The sequence below is a fragment of the Grammomys surdaster genome, unplaced genomic scaffold, assembly GCF_004785775.1.
Source record: "Grammomys surdaster isolate TR1022 unplaced genomic scaffold, NIH_TR_1.0 126298, whole genome shotgun sequence".
Classification (NCBI taxonomy): Eukaryota; Metazoa; Chordata; class Mammalia; order Rodentia; family Muridae; genus Grammomys; species Grammomys surdaster.
Window position 1 is genome coordinate 6397531 of NW_021621098.1, and position 23878 is coordinate 6421408.

General features: G+C 45.5%; 1 protein-coding gene across 3 annotated transcripts in view; it reads right to left on the reverse strand.

The window, feature by feature from the left end:
- Positions 1 to 23878, reverse strand: part of Cables1 (Cdk5 and Abl enzyme substrate 1) — a 126968-nt gene that overhangs the window by 48389 nt on the left and 54701 nt on the right. For all 3 annotated transcript variants that reach the window (XM_028759488.1, XM_028759487.1, XM_028759486.1), the window contains exons 2-3: positions 9178 to 9249; positions 3508 to 3600 (exon numbers count right to left, since the gene is read on the reverse strand). In XM_028759488.1, coding sequence (XP_028615321.1) covers positions 3508 to 3600; positions 9178 to 9249 — 165 coding nt within the window. The remainder of the gene's footprint in view (positions 1 to 3507; positions 3601 to 9177; positions 9250 to 23878) is intronic.

The window sequence follows — 23878 nt, forward strand, 5'->3', positions numbered from 1 at the left end:
GCTGTCTGTCTGTGAGGAGCTGTCTGTCTGTGAGGAGCTGTCTGTGATGGTGCTGTCTGTGAGGAGCTGTCTGTGAGGAGCTGTCTGTGAGGAGCTGTAGAGGTAGGGGACAGACACCCTAGTAGCCAGACATTACTCTGTTTATCACAAACAAGAGAGGGATGGCTTCCTTATAAAAATCATTCTTTGCGTTACTTTTCTGCTTTTTTGTAGTACCGGGGATGGACCCCATGGCTATATGTGTTAGGCAAGTGCTCTAGATCTAAGCTCCAGGCCCAACCCTGATTATTTGGATTTCTGATTCTTTTCATTCCTTGAGTTCTAGAGCTGATGACTACAACTCATTCAAAAGGCATCTATACTCTTGTGTTCAACAAATCATGGGGTTATTAATTTTTCCCCAGTGCTGGGCATCAAACTCAGGGTCTTGTGTATGTTAGGAAAATGTTATACCAGTAAGTCATATTTGCAGCCTTTGTGACAGGGACTCCTACATAGCTCAGGCTGGCCTCAAACTTGTAAATCTCTTGCCCTCCCTCCCAAATGCTGAGATTACAGGCATGCATCACCACATTCAGCTAGCTATTAAAGTTCTTGGTTTTTGAGGTCTTACTATGTTTCCCTGGATGGCACGGAACTCAAAAGAGATCCATCCACCTGCCTCTGCTTCCTGGATGCTGGGATTAAGCTGTGTGCAGCCATTCTGGGTTACCCATTGAGTTTGAGTTAATAAAATAAAACATTCACCCCTTCAAGCCTGTCACCCAGAAAACAGTTCCACCTCGTGATAGTCACAACTTGGCCACATAATCCTTGCCACAAGAGTCCATGCTTTAGTCTGGACCGATTTTTAGACCTATTTTTTCTTCCTACTATAAACCCAAAATGACTCCCTCTCCCCAGGGCTGGGGCACAAACCTGTCTCCTGTGTGGGAGAGACCGAAAACAATATGTCTCCTCACACTTCGTTCACCTTCCAGGGGCAAGCACCTGCGGGGTCAGGTGAGGGCTCGTGGCTTACTCTCTTCTTAGAGGCTGGCCTGGGATCTGTGTCAGGGGACAGTCTTTTTTAACTTTCACAGTTGCAGGAAGAAGCTCAGTTCTGTTTTCCTCTGCGCTTTTTCCTCACACAAAAACCTCTCACAGAATTTATCAGAATTCAAATATGATCTCGTCACGGTAACCTCATGCTTCTCTCTGTGGTGCTTCTGACTACCTCACAGGCCAGCTAGGCCATCTGTGTCACAGAGGGGTGCTGTTCCTCAGCAGGCACTGGAATACTAGAAATGATGAGATCAGTTCAAGCTATATGCTTGTTTGTTTTCTGAGCTACAATACTACTTCCATTATATACAGTTCTCAGCTTGGAGGTGCCTTTCTCTCATTTCTATGTCAAAACTTATTGCTAGCTTAGTCTTATGAGCAAGGGCCCAGGTTTGCACTGTAGACTGAGAAACTAGGCTATGCACTTATGGGAAGTCACCAGGAGGTCTGAAAACTGTGCACAGCAGTGAGCAGGAACATACCATGCCAGAGCAGTAATCAGTATCGCTCAAGTGGGAGCCTGCTTGGGGCCTGAGCCAAACACCCACCCTTCTGAGGCAGGGGCACCAGAAACACGTCCCACACAGATCCTCCCTCAAAGCACGTGACTCGAGATCCCACAACCCAGTTGGCTGGGCCTGCAACTCACCTCAGTGTCTGGGTATATCCACTTTGCTGTGCTTCCTGCAGCCAGGCAAAGGTGCTGTTCTGCTTTCTGAAGGGTCAGCCCACCTCCTCCCGTTCTTCAACCCCCAACCAGTTTCCCTCTCCTACCTGAGAAATCCAGTTTTCTTCCTATATTCCTTTCTAGTTTTGTTACTGATAACTCCTGGGTGGAAGGGAACTTTAGTGGCCTTTTCCTGTGGTCACCTGAGCAGGTAGAGCAAGCACTCCTACAGCCCGTGATTACAGGTCTGATTTCCACCTTTACCACCCATCCCAGATCTTCAGGAAGCTGAGTCTCCTGATACTGGCTCATCACTCACTATCAGAACTTCTGATCCTGCAGCCTCCTGGACTGTAAATGTTACTGCGGTTCCTAGGTAGGGTGTAGAGGGAGGCAGCTCCACATTGTAAATTAGAAACCTCATTCTATTGATCCTCTATCAGCTACACTACGTCCTTTCACTGCCTAACCACATCCGGGGACTTTCTGATGTTGTGCTTGGATGGTCAGGACTGAAATCAGAATCCTTTTAATTAGATTTGTCTCTGGCCTTTGCCATTGATTTTTTTGGGGAATGTAGCCTTTCTGTGTTTATATTATGGTTGAAAAAAATAACAGGAAAAAAACAAAAAAAAAATGAAATAAAAACTAAAAATGGCACTAGAAACAGGCTCAAAGAAAACCAAAGTGGTGAATGTGGCTCACTGAAGTGACAGGGCGCATCGGAGTGAAAACATTCAGAGTGACCAGTGAACACTGGCTGGGGAACTGTAATGGGAGAGTCTACTTGAAGTCTGCACAAAGTATTTGCTACCTCAACTGTGCTTGCTGTCCTGGAACTATCGCAATTGTTATAAAATTATGCTTCTTCGCCTGATAAGGCTCAAAAAGAAATAGGTATAAGCCTTAAAAAGGTAGGCCTTTAAAAATCTACTCCTTAGTGCTATCCCACAAGATGTGAACTGCATTTTCTACCCTCAGAATCACAGGGATGCTGGGCTTTAGTGAGTCTTACTGAGACAATTCATTTGTCTGCTCAACAATTTCATTTTGTAAGAATAGGAGTGTTAGTGAGACCATGCAGCCTTCTACAAATTATATCAAATGAGGTGGGCCTGGCCCTCTGCTCTGGGACAGCATGTCAGCTAAGAGGAGCCATCCCTAAGTACCGGGGGAGGAGGGAACGTCAGTGGACATCAGGCCCACAGATGAATGGACTTGAGCCATTCAATCACAGGCATGCTGACGACTGCTCCAATCTCCTTATCCTCTGCAGGGGCTTAATACTAAGGCTGTATACGCTCAACCATAATTGTTATTCAATGAATGGATGGAGAAAGCTTTCCAGTAGATGCCAGCAAGCCCAGAAACAGCCAAAGTCGAGATTCTGCCCTCCTAAAGAGTCACCTATGCCACAGACAAAGCCATGTTCAGTCGCATGTCTGGCAGCCTTTACTGCCCAGCCCAAACAGCTGCTGAACAAGGAAAACAAATCCAACAATGCTGAAAACAACTGTTTCTCTGGACACTGTTTTCTTTAAAACATACTTGTGCCCTATCAAAAACATAGTTAGTTGCTGGTCCAAGCCTCTCAAGAGGTTTTTAGAACATGGATTCTCCAGATTCCTTTGGGTGACTCCAGAGAAGTCGGGTGGAGATGTCAGGGGATGTGGTATCTGCTATGAAAGCTTAGGTTTACCCCTGCTCAGCTCTGCCCTCCCTCCCGGCAGTTCTTGGTCATCCCCTCCCCTTCCCCCGCCCCCAGCAGCCCGGGCAGCTCTGTGCTGGAGTGGTACCTGCCATTCCTGGTATCGTGTTGTCGCATGTTCTTGATAAAATGAATTTTCTTAAAATTCTTTGGTCTGGGAGAACCTGAGAGTGTTCGACATCTGAAAAAAAGAAAATGAACAAACAAAAAAGGTCATTTAAAAAATACTATCAGTTGCACTGGACAACTGAGACATGGACACACAAAGACAGGAAGAAGAGAGCAGACAGGCATCATGAGTCACCCAGAGGCGGGCAGGAGAGGGGTGGGTGCTAATGAAGACAAACAGCCTGGAGCAAGAAACTTTAAAACCCAACAACAGACAATTTCCTTGATAACACTGATAACATTAGATGTCTCTAAAAAGCTAGCTAATGAAAACTATTGTCCTCCATTACAATAAAATAACCTAAGTTGATCCCAAGGACATCAGTCTTTGTTGTCATCCAAAAGAAAGATCCTAAATCAACACGGGTAAAGGGAACTGAAGGTTGTAAACTGAAGAGATTTAGAGCTAGAGGGATAACATGCAAATTTCATTTTGAAAACAGCTCTGAGTCATATTCCTTCTGCAGTGGGAATTTGGCCTGAAAACCTTGGACAGCTGCCCCAACTCCTGACTGCACTTGGGAAGTCACAGCTTAAAATCTGAATGAGAATCAGGACCTAGCTAGTTGCTGTTTCATTTTATTGCCTCAGAATAAATTTTAATAAGTAAACATCTATTGAACCAAAGTGACCTGAATTAAAAAAAAATTCCCGAGAGCAAGCAGCATCACCCTGTGCTTCCCACAGACCATGAGATACAGGAAGCTTACTGTGGACAAGGACTATTGAAATAACCTGGTAAATCCTACCTTACAAACCAAACAGACACTACTACCAAAGCTGAAAATCCCACCACGAAGGGGCTGGAATTTTGTCTACCCATCTACTTAAGTCCTTCTTGACTATGGCTTCTGCTATAGGATGAGGATGCTCGTAACCTCCTGCTTCCAAACACAGGTCTGGAAAAGCAGTGTGCAGGTTCCCAAAGCCACGCTGAGCTCTGGGTGGGACATCATCTGAATTCAGTCTCTTCTGTCTAAAGGCTGCAGCACAGTGGGTAGAGGGGGTGGAGGGGGTGGAGGGGGTGGAGGGGTAAGGGATGGCTCCACAAGAGATAAAGTTATAGTGGGATGGGGTGGGGCACATGTGGGAACTGGACTGGGGAACAAGGAGCATTCTAGACCTACAGAGCGATCCCAGTCTTCACTCCTCCCCTCCACGGCAGTAGGCCAGGCCTGGTCCATCCCCATCTGCCCTAACCAACCCTTCTAGCAGACACCAGCTTTTCTGGAAGCCCTTTCTTAGAGTACAGATCACAATGTATTTTAAAAATAAAACACAACCTAATTTGAATAAATCCCACTAAAATGATCCAACAGAGGCCAAGCCAAGGCAGATGTGTATTTTGATGATATTCACTAGTAAAGCCCCTCCATGGGCTATGTGTCCAGGGCAGGAAAGGCTTGTTTCTCCTCATTGTCCATTACCGTAGGGTTGGAAACTTCAGCAGAGGCCATGCTCCTCCAAGCCTTCAACCCTGAAATTAGTATAACCTTGACTTATGGCTCCTGACCCTATAGGTCGTTTATAGGCTCCCAACTAAGTTACCACCAACACTTCCAATCTCCATATATGCGTGTTTCATAAACTCTCAAGTAACCCATTGGAATGAATGTACTTAACACACAACTGCATACAGAGGCATATGCAGACTTCAAGGACTACGAGCAGGGTGGGGGGAGTATCTACATTTCTCAAAAAGCAGCTTTTATTAAAGGCTCTGAATTCATAGCTCTAAATGGAAGGTTTTTGTTGTTGTTGTTGTTTTGTTTTGTGTTTTGTTTTTTTAGAAGCCTTGCAGAGCTCTGCCTGAAGGAATCAAGAACAGGCAGAAGCCACATTTGCACCCATGAGCTCTGTCCTACTTTATAGACTTCAGGCTTCCTAGTTCTAGGGCTCAAGAGTAACACAGACCCAGAACCCCAAATTGCCCCCATGCTGATTCCAGAAATGACCGCTTAAGGTCTACTGAAGGGTCCAACCTGCTGGCATTCCTTCTAAGCTCTGCCCAACAGTTTCCTAGTAATAACCAGGTAGGCCTGGCTTGCTATAAAAGAGACTGTTTGCTCTCTCTCTCTCTCTCTCTCTCTCTCTCTCTCTCTCTCTCTCTCTTTCTCTCTCTCTCTCTAACTCCCTTTACTCTCTCATCACTTTCTCCTCCCCCCTCCCCCATGTTCCTGTCAGCCTCTCCTCTTCTCTTTCTCTCTGTCCTTCTCTGTCCCCTCTCTTTCTTTGCCTCTACTCCCTTCTCAACTCCCCTTTCCATGTCCTCAAATAAACTCTATTCTGAACTACACCCATTCTATACTACACCTAAAGTAAGGCTGGTACCTGGGGCGAGGGGGAGGGAATGCTTCAGCATAGGCCCACTGAGGCAACCCCTCCCACCCACCGCACTGTACCCTATATAAAACATATCCCTGGTTTTATAAAACACATAACTACCATTCTATTAGAAGCTTCAAGAAGCATGGGGTTGCTGCTTAGAAAGAAATAGTTGAAGCATAAATAAACAGAGGGTTCTGGGTAGGCCATAGGTTTGAGAATGTCCTTGGCTCCTCACTGCCCCACCCCCAAACCAGAACTTGCTTTAACCAGTCTTGAGAGGCAGGAGGCCAAGAGCTAAATGGAATCAGGGGGTAAGCTCCTGGAACCTGTCATTGGACAAGCCCTGGATCCTCCCAACTTAGGGAGGTGGTTACAGAACAAAGGGGAAAAAACCAGGGCTGTTCCTACTCCCCCACCCCCTGCCCTGTGCCTACACAGAGGGACCCTCATTCCTTGGGCTGCCATGTAGGCTGGGAGTCAGCAAAAGGGCCACAGGTGGCTGAGTGGTAGCTGGGTAAGGACATGCAGAAATAATGATTTTCAAAGGTAGAAGCTCCAACACCCGCTGCCATGGCCCCAGCAGGCCAACCAGGGACCTTGAAAAGATGTCCTAATGTCCTACCAGTGACCACCAAACTCCTCAAGTCCTCGCACTGCTGGAGTTCTGGGTGTGCAGGTGATGTGCGAGGGAATGGCATTAACAGGATGTCAGTGCCAGAGTCCCAAAGCTGTCCCATGACCTAAGGTTCATTCAGCAAGCTGTTGGCTGTGCTGCTTTTAAAAAAGCATTCAGCCAAACCACCAGGGAGTCAAATGCCTGCTTCAGGAACACTGTTAGCAACAATTGACAAGGAAACTGGAATGTGGGGGGGGGGGGGGGTGTGTCTCAGGTGACACCAGATCAGGCTAAGGAGGAACTCACAAAGCCACCTGCATTGCCATGTAAATTCCCATTTAAAAGCATACACGTTGTGTGATGCAAAATTAAATTGGGATACAAATAAATTAAAAACTAATTAAATGACAGATTAGCTCTTCCTTGTTAGCACTGATTAGAGGATATACTTAAATTATGCTAAAGTTTTAATAGGCACCTTGGAGGCAACTGTTTTATACGCTAACCTTAAAAGCAAGCTAGGCTCAGGTACTCCCAGCCCCAGAGTTTCCAGAACATTTCAGTGTCATTACTGGGACTTCTGTCATAGGCTGGAAAAGTCTTCAGAGGTCAGCTTATTTGGGCCCTTCAGTTTTACAGTGGGAGACTGAGGCTGACCTGATGCAAAGTGAGGCCTACACTCCAACTAGCACCCTTTCTCAGCTCATTTCCTAGGAACAAGGCATTTCTAAGTAGATACAAACACCTTTGTTTGTTGTTGTTGCCTTTTTGCTTGTATGTATGTGCGTACATACATACTGATTGATGGGACACACATGGGCCACACAGCAGCTGTGTGGAGATCCAGGACAACCCAAAGGTCCAGGGATCACTCAGACCATTAGGGCTGAGCATCTCATTGGCCCGAGAAGTTTTTGGGTTTTTAAAATTTTTATTTATTGTTTTCCTCTTGAAGTTCATTTGGGGATTAAAGACTTCTAAAACTACGTTGACTTAAGGTTCCTTTCAGATGTTTACATTTGCACACACTTCCTCTGAAGTCAGGACTAGACTCTGTAACCAAGAGTTGGGAGAAGTCAGTTGAAGCAGAATTAGCTGCCCGACTGGGTAAATTGTAAGAGGAGGCTAAAGGGGTACCAGGGTGCCTAAGTCTCCCTCAGCCCCCTAACTCCCTAGGGACACAACAGCTCTGTCTTGAACCCCCTAGCTGCCACACAACTGGAAATACTGGCTTCTGAAAGCACCTGAAAGATATCCTCTCAGCCCTCTATCCTCCTGTCTGTCTCTGTCTGCTGCAGGTGGAGAAAGGGGGTGGAGGTGGGGGCAGGGGAGGCTCGGGTGGGGGGTGTGGGGAAGGCTCAGGTACAGATGACCTTACTGCTCTAAGGCCAAAGCCACTTCTTGCCACCTGAAAGCATTGTTTTCCCTCCTCCACGCTCAAATTACTTGGACTAAAGCCAGTTCCCTGCCTTGTGCTTTAATGGAACTGATGTGTGGCGCCTACAGGGGAAACGGCCTCACAGAACATGTCCTTTGGGGCCTTCGGGACAGACTTCAAAAGTAGAGACCAGCCTGTCCAACCCTGCCCTTCCTGATGATGTCAGTAACTAGATTTTCAGTCACCTGACATCTGGGTTTGCTCAGTCCTGTTTCTCAGACTGGCAAGGAACCATCTCAGGATAACACTCTGCCCTCCACAGTGGCACTTCCCAGGCCCGGGGGTGGGGGTAGTGGTGGTGGGGAAGCTATGTTTTGGGACACAGCCAAGCAGATGGGGCACAGGTGCAGGTTTGGGAAGGGCGGATGCCAGTCTACGGGAGCTTCCAGCATTCCATGGGCCTTCTTGTCTGCTGTCTACCTCAAAGTCCTCAATGAAGCCCAAACATCTGTCTCGTCCTGCTTTCAAAGGTCTGAACCACACACCGTTCCCTTGCCAGCTGCAGGGAGAAGACACAACATGTACATGTTTTCTTCTTCACAAGGAAAGCCTAGCCAGACCTCTGCACAGATGTGGGCCAACAGAGAGGGCGGGATTAGGGGAGGGAAACCTGCCAGTCTCAGGCAATCGCTGTCATCCCAAAAATGTGCCTGGCCAGCACTTTTCTAATCCAGTAGGGAAAATGGAATGGAATGTTTTCAAACCCAAGGGAGCCTTTGCAATGATCTTCACCAGGTTGCCCCAGCAACTAGCTAGGGAATGACGTCATGGTCACCTCCTAAGAAGATCTGGTTGCTTTCCGTGCTGAGAGTGAGGCCTAAGATCTTAAGTGCTGTATAATACCAGGGTTAATATGGGCCCTGCTTCCATAAACAGCCACTTTTAATATGCAAAGGGTGGCTGGGGTTGAGACAGGGCAAGATGCTTAGCTTGACCAGAGGCTTAGCCTTCCCGGTATTGGCCACAAAGGCAACCACAAGAAAAACAGCCACCAAATCTGTAGGACTGGCCCGCTCCAGTATATTAGTGAGGTGTGTCTAGGTTTCACATGTCTTCAGGGTCGGGGTTCCACATTGAGAATTCTTTGTCCTTGGGAATCAAATGTTTATTTTTAAAATTTAATTAGGAAGATCAAAAATTAAAAAATTCATCTGCGTACTAACAGTTCTTATAACATATACAACATACATGAAGCGTGGAAAACTTACCTCCTGAGAGGGGCATTCTCCTCAATATCTTCCAGGGTCTCCAAAGATGATCTCTGGGAGATGAGGCGACGTCTACAGAGATAAAAAGAAACCAGAGGTTAATAGTGTACAATAAAACTGATCAAATAACCGTATAAATCTGTAACTATCAGAAAACCAAACAAAAAACAAAACAAAAAAAACAATAGTATAATCCCTGCCTCCACTCTAAACATCTGCCCTTGTCCTCTCAGGGAAGTGTGGTCCTCACCCCCTCCAAGGAAACTTCTCTTTGCCTCAGACAGAGATCACTACAGAAAGTCACAACCAATCAAAATGCAGAGCTGTGGAGCCCTGTGGGGAAAATTAGAGGCTGCAGCTGTGGTGTCCCAGTGGGTTTCCACACTGCGGCGGGTCCCACATGCAGGAGGAACGTCTATAGTTCCAGTGGCCTGGAGGCTTTGACGGCGGCAGGCCCCAATAACACGAGGAAGTCCTTGGTTCCAAAAGGGTTTATTGTCATGGCGGATGGAGGATGGATTTAGGCATACTCCCATAAAACTCAGGGCAGTCCTGAGTTATATAGGGAGGGAGAAAGGGAGAGGATCTGGGGAGGATCTGGGGAGGATCTGGGGAGGCACGCTTAATTTGCTCTGCCCTCTGGCCTTCATTAGTATGTAAATCCCTAGGCCCTGAGGCCTCTAGTCACACCCTCTACCTGTGCACTTTGGGAGTGTCTGTAATGGCCGGCCTACATGACTGGAGAGCAGACTGTTTTTCAGGACCCTGGGTTCTTGGAATGCCCCGAACTCCTGCCGGTTCTCTTGCAGAGTCTGGGGGTTCTAGGCAACTGCCCAACCGTGACCCAGAATACCCTTATGCAGTCCCACAGAGCCCAGTCCCAATGGATACAAAAAACACCAGACACACTAAGGATCAGGGAAAATGGTGGGAGAGGAGACAGAAAGATTGTAAGAGCCAGATCATCAGGGAGTTTTCTGTGAGACGGTGTCTCCTAGGAATGTCAGAAGCTACTCCCATAAAGTCTCACCACCATGACTGCCTGAACATGCGCAGAATAAGCACACCAATGGATGTGGGGGACAGAGCGGGGAAGGGCTCAACCCTACCTACACAAAGAGCTATAGGCAACTAAAGAACACAGATTGGTATCCAATACCAAGTAGCCAGCCCTGAAAACATGCACACTTTATAGACCAAGTAGGCTCTATTTATGTATATATGTATATACCTACACAAATATGCATGAAACAACAATTAATGATGAAAGAGACCATGACTTAGAAGGCAAACATGGAGGGCTCCATGGGAGGATTTTGAGGAAAGGATGGGGAGAGGGAAATGGAGCCATTATATAGGATCTCGGATAATATACAAAATGTGAAAAGGAAGAAAGGGAGGCAGGTGAAATGGCTTGGCCACTCTATGACTTCCACCTGGATGGGAGAACGTCCTCTAACGGCCATGTGTCCTCGACTACATGAGCACTTATGCACCTGCCGTACCCCCCACATAATAATAATAAATAAAATTAAAGCAAAACACAACAAATTTAGACAACAGCTGCCTTCAGTGACGCCAGGCCCATCTTGCTTGCCTGCATCTTAACCACACCCCTCAAGGACAGGTCCTCTGTGGTGACTGCACAAGTGGATGACCTGCTCTGAGCTTCAGTTACCTCCACACGACAAAAAAATGACTAGATGCTGCTTATGACACACAGGACCACTGGGATACTGAGAGGTTTCCTGAGCATTAGTAATACTGTTAAGAATTCAAATAGTCATCATTTGACCCTAGGAACTGAAGCATATTCAATTTTGAAAGCATATTTTACCATTTGTGTACCTGTGTTTGTCCTTGCGTGTTCATGGGTGCATGTATGTGGAGACTGAAGAAGAGCCTTGGGTGCTATTCCTCGGGAGAACTACACACCTTTTTTTTTCAGGCAAAGATATCTTACTGGAACTGAGAGGTTCATGGATTCAGCAATGCTGGCTGGCCAGTGGGCTCTGGGGAGCTTCCTGTCTCCTCTTCCTGAGCACCTGGATCACAGGTACATGTCAGCCTGCCCAGCTTTTGCCATGGGTGCTGAGTATCGAACCCAGATCCTCTTGTTTGCATGGCAAGTGTTTTACCACCTGAGCTCTCTACTCCTGACCTCAAATCTTATCATTCAAAACCTCAAGATCACTAGAATACTATTAAAAAGTTAGCTCTGGGAAGCCCATGACACTTCCAGAGAACTGGGAACAAATGATTCTCTGAGGACAATCCTCAGAGGCCAGAGACAATGAATATTCAACGTGATCATGCAAAACAATAACTTTTCTTGGTTGTTGAAGAGCTGCATACCACCTGCCCAAGCCCTCAATCTAGTTTCTTTTGCCAGGCTGAAATAAGAAGCAGTCCTAGTTAACTCAAAACATCTGCTAAGATACAGCCGGGAAGAGTTGGTGGTAACTTTAAATCTATCTAAATGAAGACCACTTCACAGCCAGGGATTTGAGGGAGGAGGAAGGGAGGGTTTGATAACTTAGAAATTATGGATAATCAATTTGTCCATGGTCCTTTCTTTTCATGAGTGGGAAGATATTCAATCATTTATATACCCAAGTCTGTCCACACATGTATGTGGATGTATGTACGGACAACCCTGGGTACTGTTCCTCAGGAAAACTACATACTTCCCCCCCCCCCCAAGGGCAAAGATGTCTTACTAGGACAAAGATTCTTGGCCTCTGGGCACATGGCCTATCATGCTGGTTAATGGAATATACAAAGACACCTTCCCCTACATTGTACAACCAGTTTTTTCTTTAACTATAAACTGTTTTAGTTTAAGTTGTCTCAGATCCTCATTTGCCAATTGCATTAACTAATTTCTTAAGATGACCCTCATTGTCTTGGTAACATAGAGGACCCACAGCTTCATTGTGTGGTTAAGTAACAATGATCTTCTCTATCCACAGAATATGGGCAAGTCATCAACAGTCAGCCACAACTATCAGAAATGCAGTCCTGTTACTTGGGAACCCAAGGTACAGAAATTATTTTAAAGGTAGCCAATTCATTGGTGGAACATACAAACACTGACTCCAGGAGCTCAGCTTGCGGAAACCTCTATGACAGCATCCTGAAGCTATGTCTCTGAGCATGTGTACCATCTGTTAAGATATAGTGTCAAGATCCCAGTTAGTCTTTAAAGAAAGTCTGGCAGATGAACCTTAGTCTGGAGGAATTCTGAGTTTGGCTGGTCCAGAATGCCAGGCTGGGATTATGACAGCACACCGCAGCCCACTGCATCTCAGGAATAAATGCTCCCACCTCCATCCGCAAGGCTCATAATTACGCAAAGAGGCACACCTAGGCTTTAGAATCTTAGAAAGCTCCTTAATTCTTGAGCCTTAGTTTTCTTATCTTTAAAACTGGAGATGTTGGGCTGGAAGACAGCTCAGCAGCTGGAATGCATACTGCTCTTGCAGCCTGAGTTTGGTCTCCAGCTCTTATGTGAGACTAGGGGATATCTGAAGTCTCTAGCCTCTGTAGATACCCCCTCACACATACACATAATTGAAAACAATGAAAAATATTTTAAGATGGAAATAAAGAGGTTGACTATTTAAGCTCTGGCTCTTCCTCCAGTCCCCACTAGCAGAGTCACCCCAATTCTGCACCAAAATCCACCTGTGTTTAACTAAATCCATGCTTCTCTTCAACAGGGTTCCCTGAAAAGTAGAGACACTTTTGATACTCTCACCACCTATAAAATTGGTGCCCACCCCACCTCCATGCCCTGCCTTATTGCCATATCTTGTCAGCAGAAGAGTGGTGTATCTCTGGTGCCACTCCAAAGCTTTTAAGCTAGAAATAAAATATTCATAGTGGTGCACACCTAAACAGCTGCTAGATACAGCAGAGCCACAAGCAGATATAAGTCACAAATACCAGAAGTCTCACCCAGTCCTTCTGAGCTGTGAGCCCTGCTTTGTAGAACAGCATTTTGGGGTGAACGCTGAAGAGTGCTTTGCTGAATATGATGTGACCACTGTGCCCCTTGAGGACTGCTCTTCCTCCTGAAGTCACCCTTAGCAGGTCTCTGCAAGCTCTGTGGCCACTACTCAGGAGCAGACACAACCCCGGCCACAGCCAGGCTCATCCCCTGAAGATAGTCTGCCCGCTGGCTTAACCAATATGACTGTTGGCCTGGCCCGCACTTGACTCTTGTTCTTTAGAGGCTTGACCTTCAAACGGGAGTCTACAGAACCACTAGGGAATTCCACTGAAATCCCCCAAGCTCTTTCATCTTTTGGGAACACTGTTCATAGGGGCAGAAGGAAGAATGGTCAAATGCCACCTGAACTCAGGAGCTGCTCTACTCCCCCAGGCTCCTCCACTACTTTCTAGGTGCTTGTCCTACAAAGCCCAGCTGGTCCACAAAAGTGCAGATTCCAGTGGCACTTCTGTAGACAAGCTACATCTAGTCCAGTTCTCCCACTCAGGAAAAAAAAAAATGTTTGGAACATGTTGAGTTAGAATACATCATCTAATCAGTGGAAGTGGAGGGCCATGGTCCCCGAAAGTTTGGATTCCCTAGTGTTGGGGAATTCGAGAGCAGGGAGATGGGACTGGGAGGATGTTCGGAGCACACCCTCATAAAAACAGGAGGAAGGGGTATGGGATAAGGGGTTTTGGAGGAGAATGGAAGAGGAGATAACATTGAAAGGTAAATACATAAAATATCAAATTAAAAAAAAACAGATAATGGGTCTGGAAAAAAAAAGAGAATTTACTTATTTCAAATTATTTTCAAAAGTTTCTAGGAGATGTTAATTGACTAAGATCTTATTTTAAGCTCTCCACAAGAGAATTTAAGTCTCTGTTTAATATTCTCAAGAAAGATGTAAATCCTAATTTCCCTCAACAATTAATTGACAAAAGAGGAGTAATCTCACAAAAAGTAGAAGGAGCTATTATCAATTGATATATTATATAGTCTGATTAGTTGTTGGCTGTTCTATAACAGTCCTTTGATAAAAGAGATTATTAGTATAGATTTATATATCTTTAAATATTGTCTTCATGACTCACTGAGTACTGAAGGAGCTGCTGCTGGTGCTTCTGCCCTGATTTTATAAGAGCTCTGAAAAATTGGCTTTAAAAACAAAAGAGGGGGAACGGTACCTCCCCCAGAAGGAGCCCCCCCCAAATATTCTCCATCATGCCTTGTTCACTTTTAACTCTCTAAAACTGAAAGCTCATGGCAAATCTGCTGCTGACTGCCTCTGGCATCACCGAGACCAATAAAAACTATGCCACAGCTATGTGGAAGGACCCTCTTACCCTTAAAGGGAATGGCCCTGACCCAGTTCTCTTATGGGGCTAAGGATTGATATGCCTGTTTGATACCACAGAAGGCACAGCTAAATGGCTACCAAAAAGATTAATGAAATAAATAGATACCCCCACAAAGCCAGGCCCAGACATAAATAAGATGAATAACAATTGACATCCAGGGAAGAGAAATCTCCCTGAGAATTCCCGTCTTTTTCCTTTCCAGGTAAAAATGAATCACCCATGATGTCTGCTGTTAGAAGTTCTAATCCAGATGCTGGCCTCCGAACTTATACTTCTCAGACCTTTGATGGGCCATTGACAAGAACATCAGACAGCTAGAGGTTGACATCACTAATCTGAAGAAACCCCTCATTTCGTTGTCTGAAGAGACCTCCAAAAATTGCAAAGGACTTTATTGGACTTGATTTACTCTTTTACAATAGAAAAGACTGTGTACAGCTCTTGACTGTGTACAGCCCTTAAAGAAGAATGTTGCCTTTACATAGACAAGACAGGGATGGTTAAAGAGAGCATGAAAAAGGTCAGAGAAGGCCCTGAGAAAATACAGAGAAAGAGAAAGATGAGAGCTGGTACAAGAATTGGTTTTCAACCTCTCCATGGTTGTCAACCCTACTTCCTCCCATCTTGAGACCATTAATTGCGTTATTTTTGCTTATTTCCTTTGGTCCCTGAGCCTTAAATAGGCTGACTAACTCTGTGAAACAACAGATAAATAATTTGGTAGCAAAACCTACTCAGATTCATTATCATAAGTTAGCTATGGAGGACCACGAGACTCAAGATGAGGTTGTTATTGTATCCAGGGTGTTCCCAAAACCCATCTCCACTCAACCTAAAAGAGGGAACTTCTGCCCCTAGACCAAGCAGAGAGGGGCCACCCAGAACCCCCTCTGACTGGCGATCTGAATTCTTGCTTAGGCTGCGAGGCTAAGCACTGCAAGAGAATATAAATAAAAGTTAAAAATATCTCTCTGGGTTCCCTGAGGGTCAAGCCTGACTGCATAGGGGTTGATGTCAAAAGTATCCCCTCTCCAGGAAAAAGACATTGGGATGGGTATGGCCCTCATGCCTCACTGGACAATGACAGGGGGAACGGAGCCATTACAAGGACCCCTTCAATTACTGGAGGTCAGGCCTCTATCCCCGCCTTCACAAGATTAGAATCGCCACGGCCCTTCTATACTTAGAGAAGGGAAGAGATGTCAGGGGCAGCCCTGCTTATACACTGAAGGCCTAAAATCAGCCATAGGCCTAAAATCAGCAATAGGCCTGTCATACATGTATACTAACACCAAATCTTGGGTCTCTGTGGAAAAACATTGAAACAGATGGCTATAAGCTATTGTAAACAGGCAGCTTTTATGGAAATTTACCAGCCTGAGTAGTCATAGACCTTGTAAATAGGTAGCCTTGGCGGACAATACCAACTTAGATAAGGACAAGTGAATCATAGGCAAAGTCATAGTGACCTGTCCCCTGAATCTTCACCCAGCCGATACCCTGTTCTGAACGATATCTGTACTCCCCCTGAACACCCACGCTCTAGTGTCATCCCCTTCCCCACATCCTGCCTTTTTGTATTTATAACCCCTGTGTGAATAAGTAAAAATTATGAGTTGATAAAAAAAAAGAATACATCGTCTATACTGTTATAAGAACTTGCCTTTTTTTTTTTTTAAAGATAAGCACATTGGATATTTTCCTTGTGAGCTGAACAAGTGTAGTCACACATGCATATTATTGTAGGTTAAATATTTTCTGCTCCCCACCACCACGGCTCATATGAAAGTCTAGCACTCAGTGTGATGGTATTAAGGGAGTGAGTGTCTGGGAGGCAACTAGGTCACAAGGGAAGAACCCTCAGGAATGAACTGATGCCTTTATAAAGAGGCCTCAAGAAAGCACTCTTTTTCTGCCACATGAAGACACATGAAAAAGTCAGCTACCTATAACCTGGAACAAACCAGTCTAAACCCCAAGTTAGCAGGCTAGATTACAGGCTTCCAGCCTCCTGTGTGAGAAAACAAATTTCATTCATTTACAAGCCATCTAGCCTCTGGCAGTTTGTTATAGCAGTATAACTAAAACAGACAGACAGATATACACAGACACACAGACACATACAGAGAGACAGAGACAGACAAAACAGATGAGCAGGCAGACACTGTTAGGGCTTCAGTTCTTTAAAGGGGTAAGAAAAATCTCAAATTTGAATGTTTACCTGTTCCTTTAAATCAGGGGGCATGGTTCCCTCATTTATGAATACTCTTTGAGTTAGAGATACATAACCTAGAAACAACCACTAGCAGCTTCTATAAGGAATAGTAACATGGCACCCTGACAAACCAGAATGAAGTCTCATGCTTCATAAGATGAGGCGCTGTTTGCTGTCAGAAGAGTTATTTCATGAGCTAGTCACATTCATCCACACCCCTTAGCATGCTAGAGCCTTCCAAGAAATGGAGTAATACCTTTTCCCTCTCCCTCTATCCTCAGGAAGCCTGTGTGGATGAGGTAGCTGGGGCAGCAGCCAACTTAACCAGCTGCATTCACCCTGCATTGTCTCCTAGGCTAAGCACTGGACCACCCCTCGATCATAGGACAGTTGGCCAGCAAAGGTCTTTGCATATTTCAATGGCTGAAAGATCAAAATAGCATGCTACTTTATCAACCACAGATATTCGGTAATAGAGCAGCAAGGTGCAAGCAGAAACATGGTATGCTGAAGTCAAACCAAAATGTTTATGACTAGCACACTGAACATGCACCTATGGGTCTTCTTCTTGTCTAACAATCACAGCAAGGACCAACCATGCCAGCCACATTGACCCCAGTATGGTTCACACTTAATGTGCTAGCCAGCTTCCTGAAGGCCTTGCTCACTGCACACTGAATACCAGACTCTGAGCAGGAAAGGTATACTGTCATATACTCATGACAGTATATCTATATATCTGAATACACCTACAGGAACCAAATTACTCCTGATTACACATTCACCGCTCCTCTACAGGGAAGTCAGTATATATCCCAAGCACCTAGAGATGGATGGAGTGGCCACATTCTAATAAATTCATTTGCATACATTGAGGGTTTAAAAGGAAGTAATTGTGGGTAAGAGAAGAGAACTACACAGTAGACAACAAGGCCAGGATACAGACCTGGAAGAGGAGGACCCAGGCCTGGCATCCCTAAAGCATCTTAAGCACGAGAGCCCTTGTCCCCATTTCTGGGGCAGGAACAGTTGCCATCCATCCAAAGTAACTGTCCAGGTGCAAGTGGGCTCCATGCTTTAACCAATCTGAAAGGCTTCCTAGTGACTATTTTCTCCATCCTAGTCAACAGTGACTCTGGGAAAGTAAGGGGAAGACAGAAGCCATATGTGGCCAGGGTAGCTCAAAGGCTTTCTTAGAAAGACAAGGTAGTGGGCACTGCTCAAGGAGTGGAAATCCAGGGCTCAAGATTTAAGGTCAGGCTGAGATGTACTAGAAGTTGACCCCCAGGTCTTGGTCTGTGTCTTTGTGTAAAAGGAAGCTGCCTTAAGCCAACCCACATGAGCCTATCTACACACCCCTTGAAAAATCTGCCACTTGGGCCTGCTTCCAGAGAGTCTACTTGTCTGGGCTTGGCTGAAAGGATTTTTTTAAACCACCAGGGGATTCTAATGAGTAGGACAGTTGATCCCACCAAAGAAGGTCACCTCCAACATCCTATTCTGGTCAAGGGTGAATGACACTCCAGTTAATTCCCTTACTCTCCTGTATCAGCACACTTGGACTGGAAGTGATTGTAACCAATCCCTGAGCAGTGATCTGTCTCGTCCATCCTTGCATGGAAATCTTACAAAAGTCAATGAGCAAAGGAAAGCAGGCCATTTAGCCTGGAGAACAGAGGCTAAAGAGAAATCTAGTGAGTTTCTAGCACAAGTGGGAGTGAAGTATACATGCATGTCACACACACACACACACACACACAGAGAGAGAGAAAGAGAGAGAGAGAGAGAGAGAGAGAGAGAGAGAGAGAGAGAGAGAGAGAGAGAACCAGAAGAAGAACAAGAACTGAGGTCTGTTTTCTCTGGAAACAAAACACCAGCTTGGTGGACAGGTTAGGACCATGGGGAACGGCTAGGACAGACACTTCCTGCCTTGAGGTCCTGTCTTCCTGCTTGGAACCCACTTACACAACATTCCTGGCTATGAGTCTGCACTATCGGAAGGCACAGTCATCTCTTCACAGGGGTAAGAAGTGAGGACAGAGAACTTAGTTAATCACATAAATGAGTGACAAGCCGAGGACATGATGATCACATCTGTTCAGATGGTTGTTATAATGAAAAACAAACACCATGAATTTTTAGTGTGTGATCAAGACTATTCCAAGCATGTAATTTATCTGTCTTAGAGTTCTGTCATTAAGAAATCTTCCTCTCCCCACCTCCCCACAAGACTAAGCTAGACTAGACAGAGGACTTCTGCCTTAATGTTCTATTACTCTGGTAAGATACTACATCCAAGACAACTTACAGAAGAGATAGTTTATTTAGGGCTTACAGTTTCAGAAGGTAAGTCCATGACTGTGATGGCAGAGAGCATGGCAGCAGAAGGCAGGCGTGGACCTGAGCAGGAGCTGAGAGCTTGCATACTGACTGGCAAGGACCAGGCAAAGAGCTCACTGTAAATGGTTTGGGCTTTTGAGAACACCAAAGCTGACCCCCAGGGACACACCTCCTCCAACAAGGCCACATCTCCTAGTTCTTCCCAAATAGTTCCACCAACTGAGAACCAAGCATTCAAGAATATGCACCCATAGGAGCTGTTCTTATTCCAACCACCACAGCTACCTAGGGAAGGGCTGTGCCACCCTCTCCTGGGTATTCCTGGGAAGAGACCAGACTCAGCAAGCAGTAGGCACTCAATCAGACCTGGCTGGCTACAGAACTTCATTAGCCAGAGGGGTATTCCCAAATGTCTCCTCTGAGAATGCCACTGACCTTCTCCTCTCTGGATAATCATGGAGCATTGTTGGATGTCTGAGCCTGCATCCTGTTTCACAAGGCCCAGAACCCACTCTTGGAAAGTCTTCCACTGCTGAATGAGGAAAGGTGGGACTGGATAAAGCAAAATCCCACCTTTAGCTGACAAACTAGGGAAGCTTGCGACTCCAGGCTCCTTAACAGAATCAAAGACTTTATAAAAGCTCAATCAAAAAGGCTTGAGGCTTGCAAACCTAGAAGCCAGAGCAGGGCTTTGGACAGTTGAGAAGTCCCTTTGTAAGATGTGGGAAGATCTTTTATTTCCTGAGAACAATCCTCCAGCCTTGGCTCATGCACCCTGCATCAGGGACAGTCTTTGCTCTACAAAACAGTTGTAGTATTCCTAAAACACATGCACATGGCTGCTATTCGTCCTTGGTTTACTGTGGAAGCTGCTACTGAAAGGAGCCTGTAAGTACAGAGATGTATATATTCCTACACCTGATATCACTCATGCATCTCTTCTGAAAATGATGGTTTGCAAGGACTAGGCTCTCAAAGCAAAATCAAATCTAGAACGGTAGCATTGCTTCCTTCTTTTTCTGAGGGTTTAAACTACTGAGGGCCACAGCCTTCAGAGCTTGCGCTGCACTCAGCAAGGAAGTTAAACGCATATTGGTCATGTGCTACAAGATTCCAGAGGACCTTTGGCAGAAGACAAATCACTTCCCTGAGACAGGACTTAAGTTGTGAAGCAAAATGGCCTTTGCTTGCATTTATAAAATGCATGCTTTGTCCTGTTGCTATAGATACTAAGCTTCATCAAAAGTGTTCCAAACTGAGCACAGCCACTAGCTACTCACCTAGTAGCAAGAGTGTAAGAATAAGAAACCTCAGGGTGGCTGGAACCTGACAGGACACTGATGCTCTGTGTTCGTTGGGTCAACAGTCTCAGACCCAGCCAAGCCCACACCCTGCTGCCAGTCAGCTGTCTGGGCAAAGGGCTCCTAGTTGGCTTACTGCACATACTCCCTCCTAGATTCCAGCTGACTCTCCTGAACTCAGAGCCATACCAAATACAATAGGGGGTTAGAAACTCCCAAGGGCTACTGGGCTCCTCCTCATAAAGGAAGAAAAGCAGGTTCAGTTTTATAAAAAAGAGGATTCCCCAGGGAAAAGTGTGCCAACTGCTTATCCGATGCCAAACAGTCAGCCCTGAAAACATACAAACAGGTGACATTACATGAACTCAGGAGGTTACATTTAGAATTATATGTGTATATACATATACACATATAACAGTGAAGATGGAGGCCATAAATCTGGCAGAGAGGGCCTGGAGGGAGAATAGAGAAGGGAGAATGTTGTAATTATATTATAATCACAAAGTTTTTAAAAAAGAAATAAATGGTCAGCATTTTAATTTTTTAAAAACTATGACAAGCCAAAAAAAAAAGATTTCAAATCCATTTTTTAAAAGTCTCTAAGCTGATGAATCAGGCAAAGAAATCAAATTAAAATCAGAACACCAAGAACAGTCGACTGGCTTGTTTAAATATGATCTGTTTTTATGTTATTGTAGGTGGGTTAAGAAAAATTTGAACTGTCAGCAGAGAATACAAATGGTGCGTGGCTGGTTTATTCTTGGTTCGAGGATTCTCAGCAGCCTTGCCAAACCCTGGAAAATCAAGGTGTGCAGTCATCGAAGCAAGTACAGCTGTTTCCATCAGACAGCTTGACAGGATTTACAGCTGGCCAGGTGTCCATTGTCAGCCTCTGCAGGCCACCCTGTGCACCTAGGCCCTGCAAATGAGACATGGGACATTTGTGGAAAGCCTTTATCACAGTGGACTGGGACTGTCAGTGGAAGCCCATAGTGAGTCCCTCTGGGACAAGTTCAAACCCCTCTGACAAGGGGTTGAGAAACAAATAGACAAGACACTGTGTCATTCTGAAGGCATCTGCCCAGTTTCTCAGCTTTTGTCTTTTGGGTTGTTGGTATTGTTTGTTTATTCTGTTTTGTTTCATTCCGAGACAGCTGGCCAGGAACTCAATAGCAATCAGCCTGCCTCAGCCTGCCTCAGCCTGCCTCAGCCTCACCATGGTCAAGGTTTAAAAGCATGTGCCCTGATGACTGGGATACTTTAGAGTATCAAGAAATCCAGAGGATGGCCCAAGGTCACTGGCTGTGTTCTAAATCACTCAGAGAGGAGGGAAGGTTCCTGCCTGTAATTGGAGGACACACACTGGTCACATGTGCAGAGGAATCAAACTAGGAAAAGCAAATGTATTGGCTTTAAAAGTCAGGATCCAGCTCTGCCTTATGGAGCCAATGGGTAAGGAGCACTACTCTTCCTATGGAACATACTGGATTCCCCTTTGGTGGCAGAGGTGACAAGTGGGAGACATAACAGGTCAGAGAGTACGAGGGAAATAGTAGAGAGGGAAAAAGCACTCAACTAGACTTTAGACTAGAGTCACCTGTAAAGACAAGGGCCCTGCAGATTAAACACAACCCCAAGTAGATCGGGACAGGTCCGGGATGTTCTAAGGGATATCAAGATTCCAGGAATCAAGTTCTCTGTTCCCCAAGCCAGGCAATCCTGCACCCCCAATAGCTGTTAAGGTCACAACAGTCTAAGTGTGGAGGAGGCAGGGCAGGGGGAGCTTAAAGGATTGACAAAGTGTAGCCAGAAGGAGAGGCCCAGAGTGTAGGCAGGAGGTTCCAAGGAGGAAGGACCCAGTGAGAATGAAGCATGGAATGCCTTGGAACAAAGTTCCAGGAAGGAGAGGACCAGGAGCCCAAGGGGTGAATAGGCTTCCAGTTGAATGGTTAGGTCAACTCCAGATTTCCTCAGAAGCCAGTTTCATTCTGTGTCCCTCTTGCCACATACCCAAGCCTGATAATGGCCTAACTGAGTGTTGGGGAAGCAGCATCTTTTGGTGAGGACACCAGCATTAGAAGCTTGCATACACACACAGATACAAACAGACACACAAACACCTCTTAGCTCCTGGTATGACCTTTCTCTGTTCTGAAGAGCCTTCAGAAGCAGCAACGGATTTTGACAGCTCAGAAACAGCAGGCAATTATTTATAGCAAATCTGAAATTGATGGAGTTCTGTAAATCCTAATTTCCTGGGGGTCATTCAGATGACTGCAGTGCCTTAAGCAGCAGCTGATGCTCCTCCCTCACCCCCAGAGTTTCCTGTTCAGGTACTTGGAGCGGTCAACTCCTTTCTGGAAACTTTTTGCAAAATGAAATGCCTGATTTCTTTGGCCTCTTATGCTTTTCTCTTTTTGCCAAAAGCTGAACTGAGACCACGCACTGAAGCATTAGTTTCCTAAGTGGCTTCAGGGGTAAGAGTCTCCAGGTGACCTAATCCTAGTTCAAAAGAATTGGTAGCATCCTCTGTTCATCTATTGAAATACCACCTTCACTCTCAGACACAGCACAGTGCCACCTGTTCCAGGAAGCTGTCCTTTACATTGTCTAAAGTCCTATAATATCTGGAAATACTACCTCCAAAGAACACGTACACTGGCTGACTCTAATCTTATAGTTACCTTCACCTGGCTACAAGTAACTTAAAGATGGGTCATTTGGTCTTTCCTTCAGTGACTAGCACATTGTATGGACAAGCTTTCAATAAATCTTTAAGCACAGCATGAACAATTCTGCAGTCAAAGCTGGAGAAGAGAAGCAGGATGGGGTGGGACAGTTCTGGGGAGTCCGAAGATCTTCATCAGGGAGTGCTGAGAACATGGCTCAGTGTTAGGTAAAGAGCTTGGCATACAAGCATGAAGACCAGAGTTCAAATCCCCAGCACTCACATAAATGCCATGGTGGGTATAGTTGCCTACCTGTAATCCCAGCACATGGGAGGAAAAAACAAGGCATTCCCTGAAGCAAGCTGGCTCACCAAACTAGCTGAACTAGCGAGCTCTGAGTCAAGCAAGCAAGCAAGCAAGCAAGCACATGCACAAGACTCCTTATCTCTCTCTCTCTCTCTCTGTCTCTCTCTCTCTCTCTCTCTGTCACACCCTCCCTCTCTCTCTGTGTGTGTGTGTGTGTGAAGCCATGGTAAAACAAGGTCAAAATCCAAGCTTGAAATGTATAAGTCAGCTGAGACACTGGTGTTCAAACTTCTTTTTAGGAGCTAAATGCTCCTAAAAAGGGTAGGGAAACCCTAAACTAAGTTTTACATCAAGTTCCAAAACATGAAATGGATTAGATTTAAAACAATTCCAGACTGGGTGTGGTGGCACATGCCTTTAATCCCAGCATTTGGGAAAAGCAGATAGATTTCTTGAGTTCTAGGCTAGCCTGGTCATGTAGTGAGTTCCAGGACAGCCAGGGCTATGTAGAG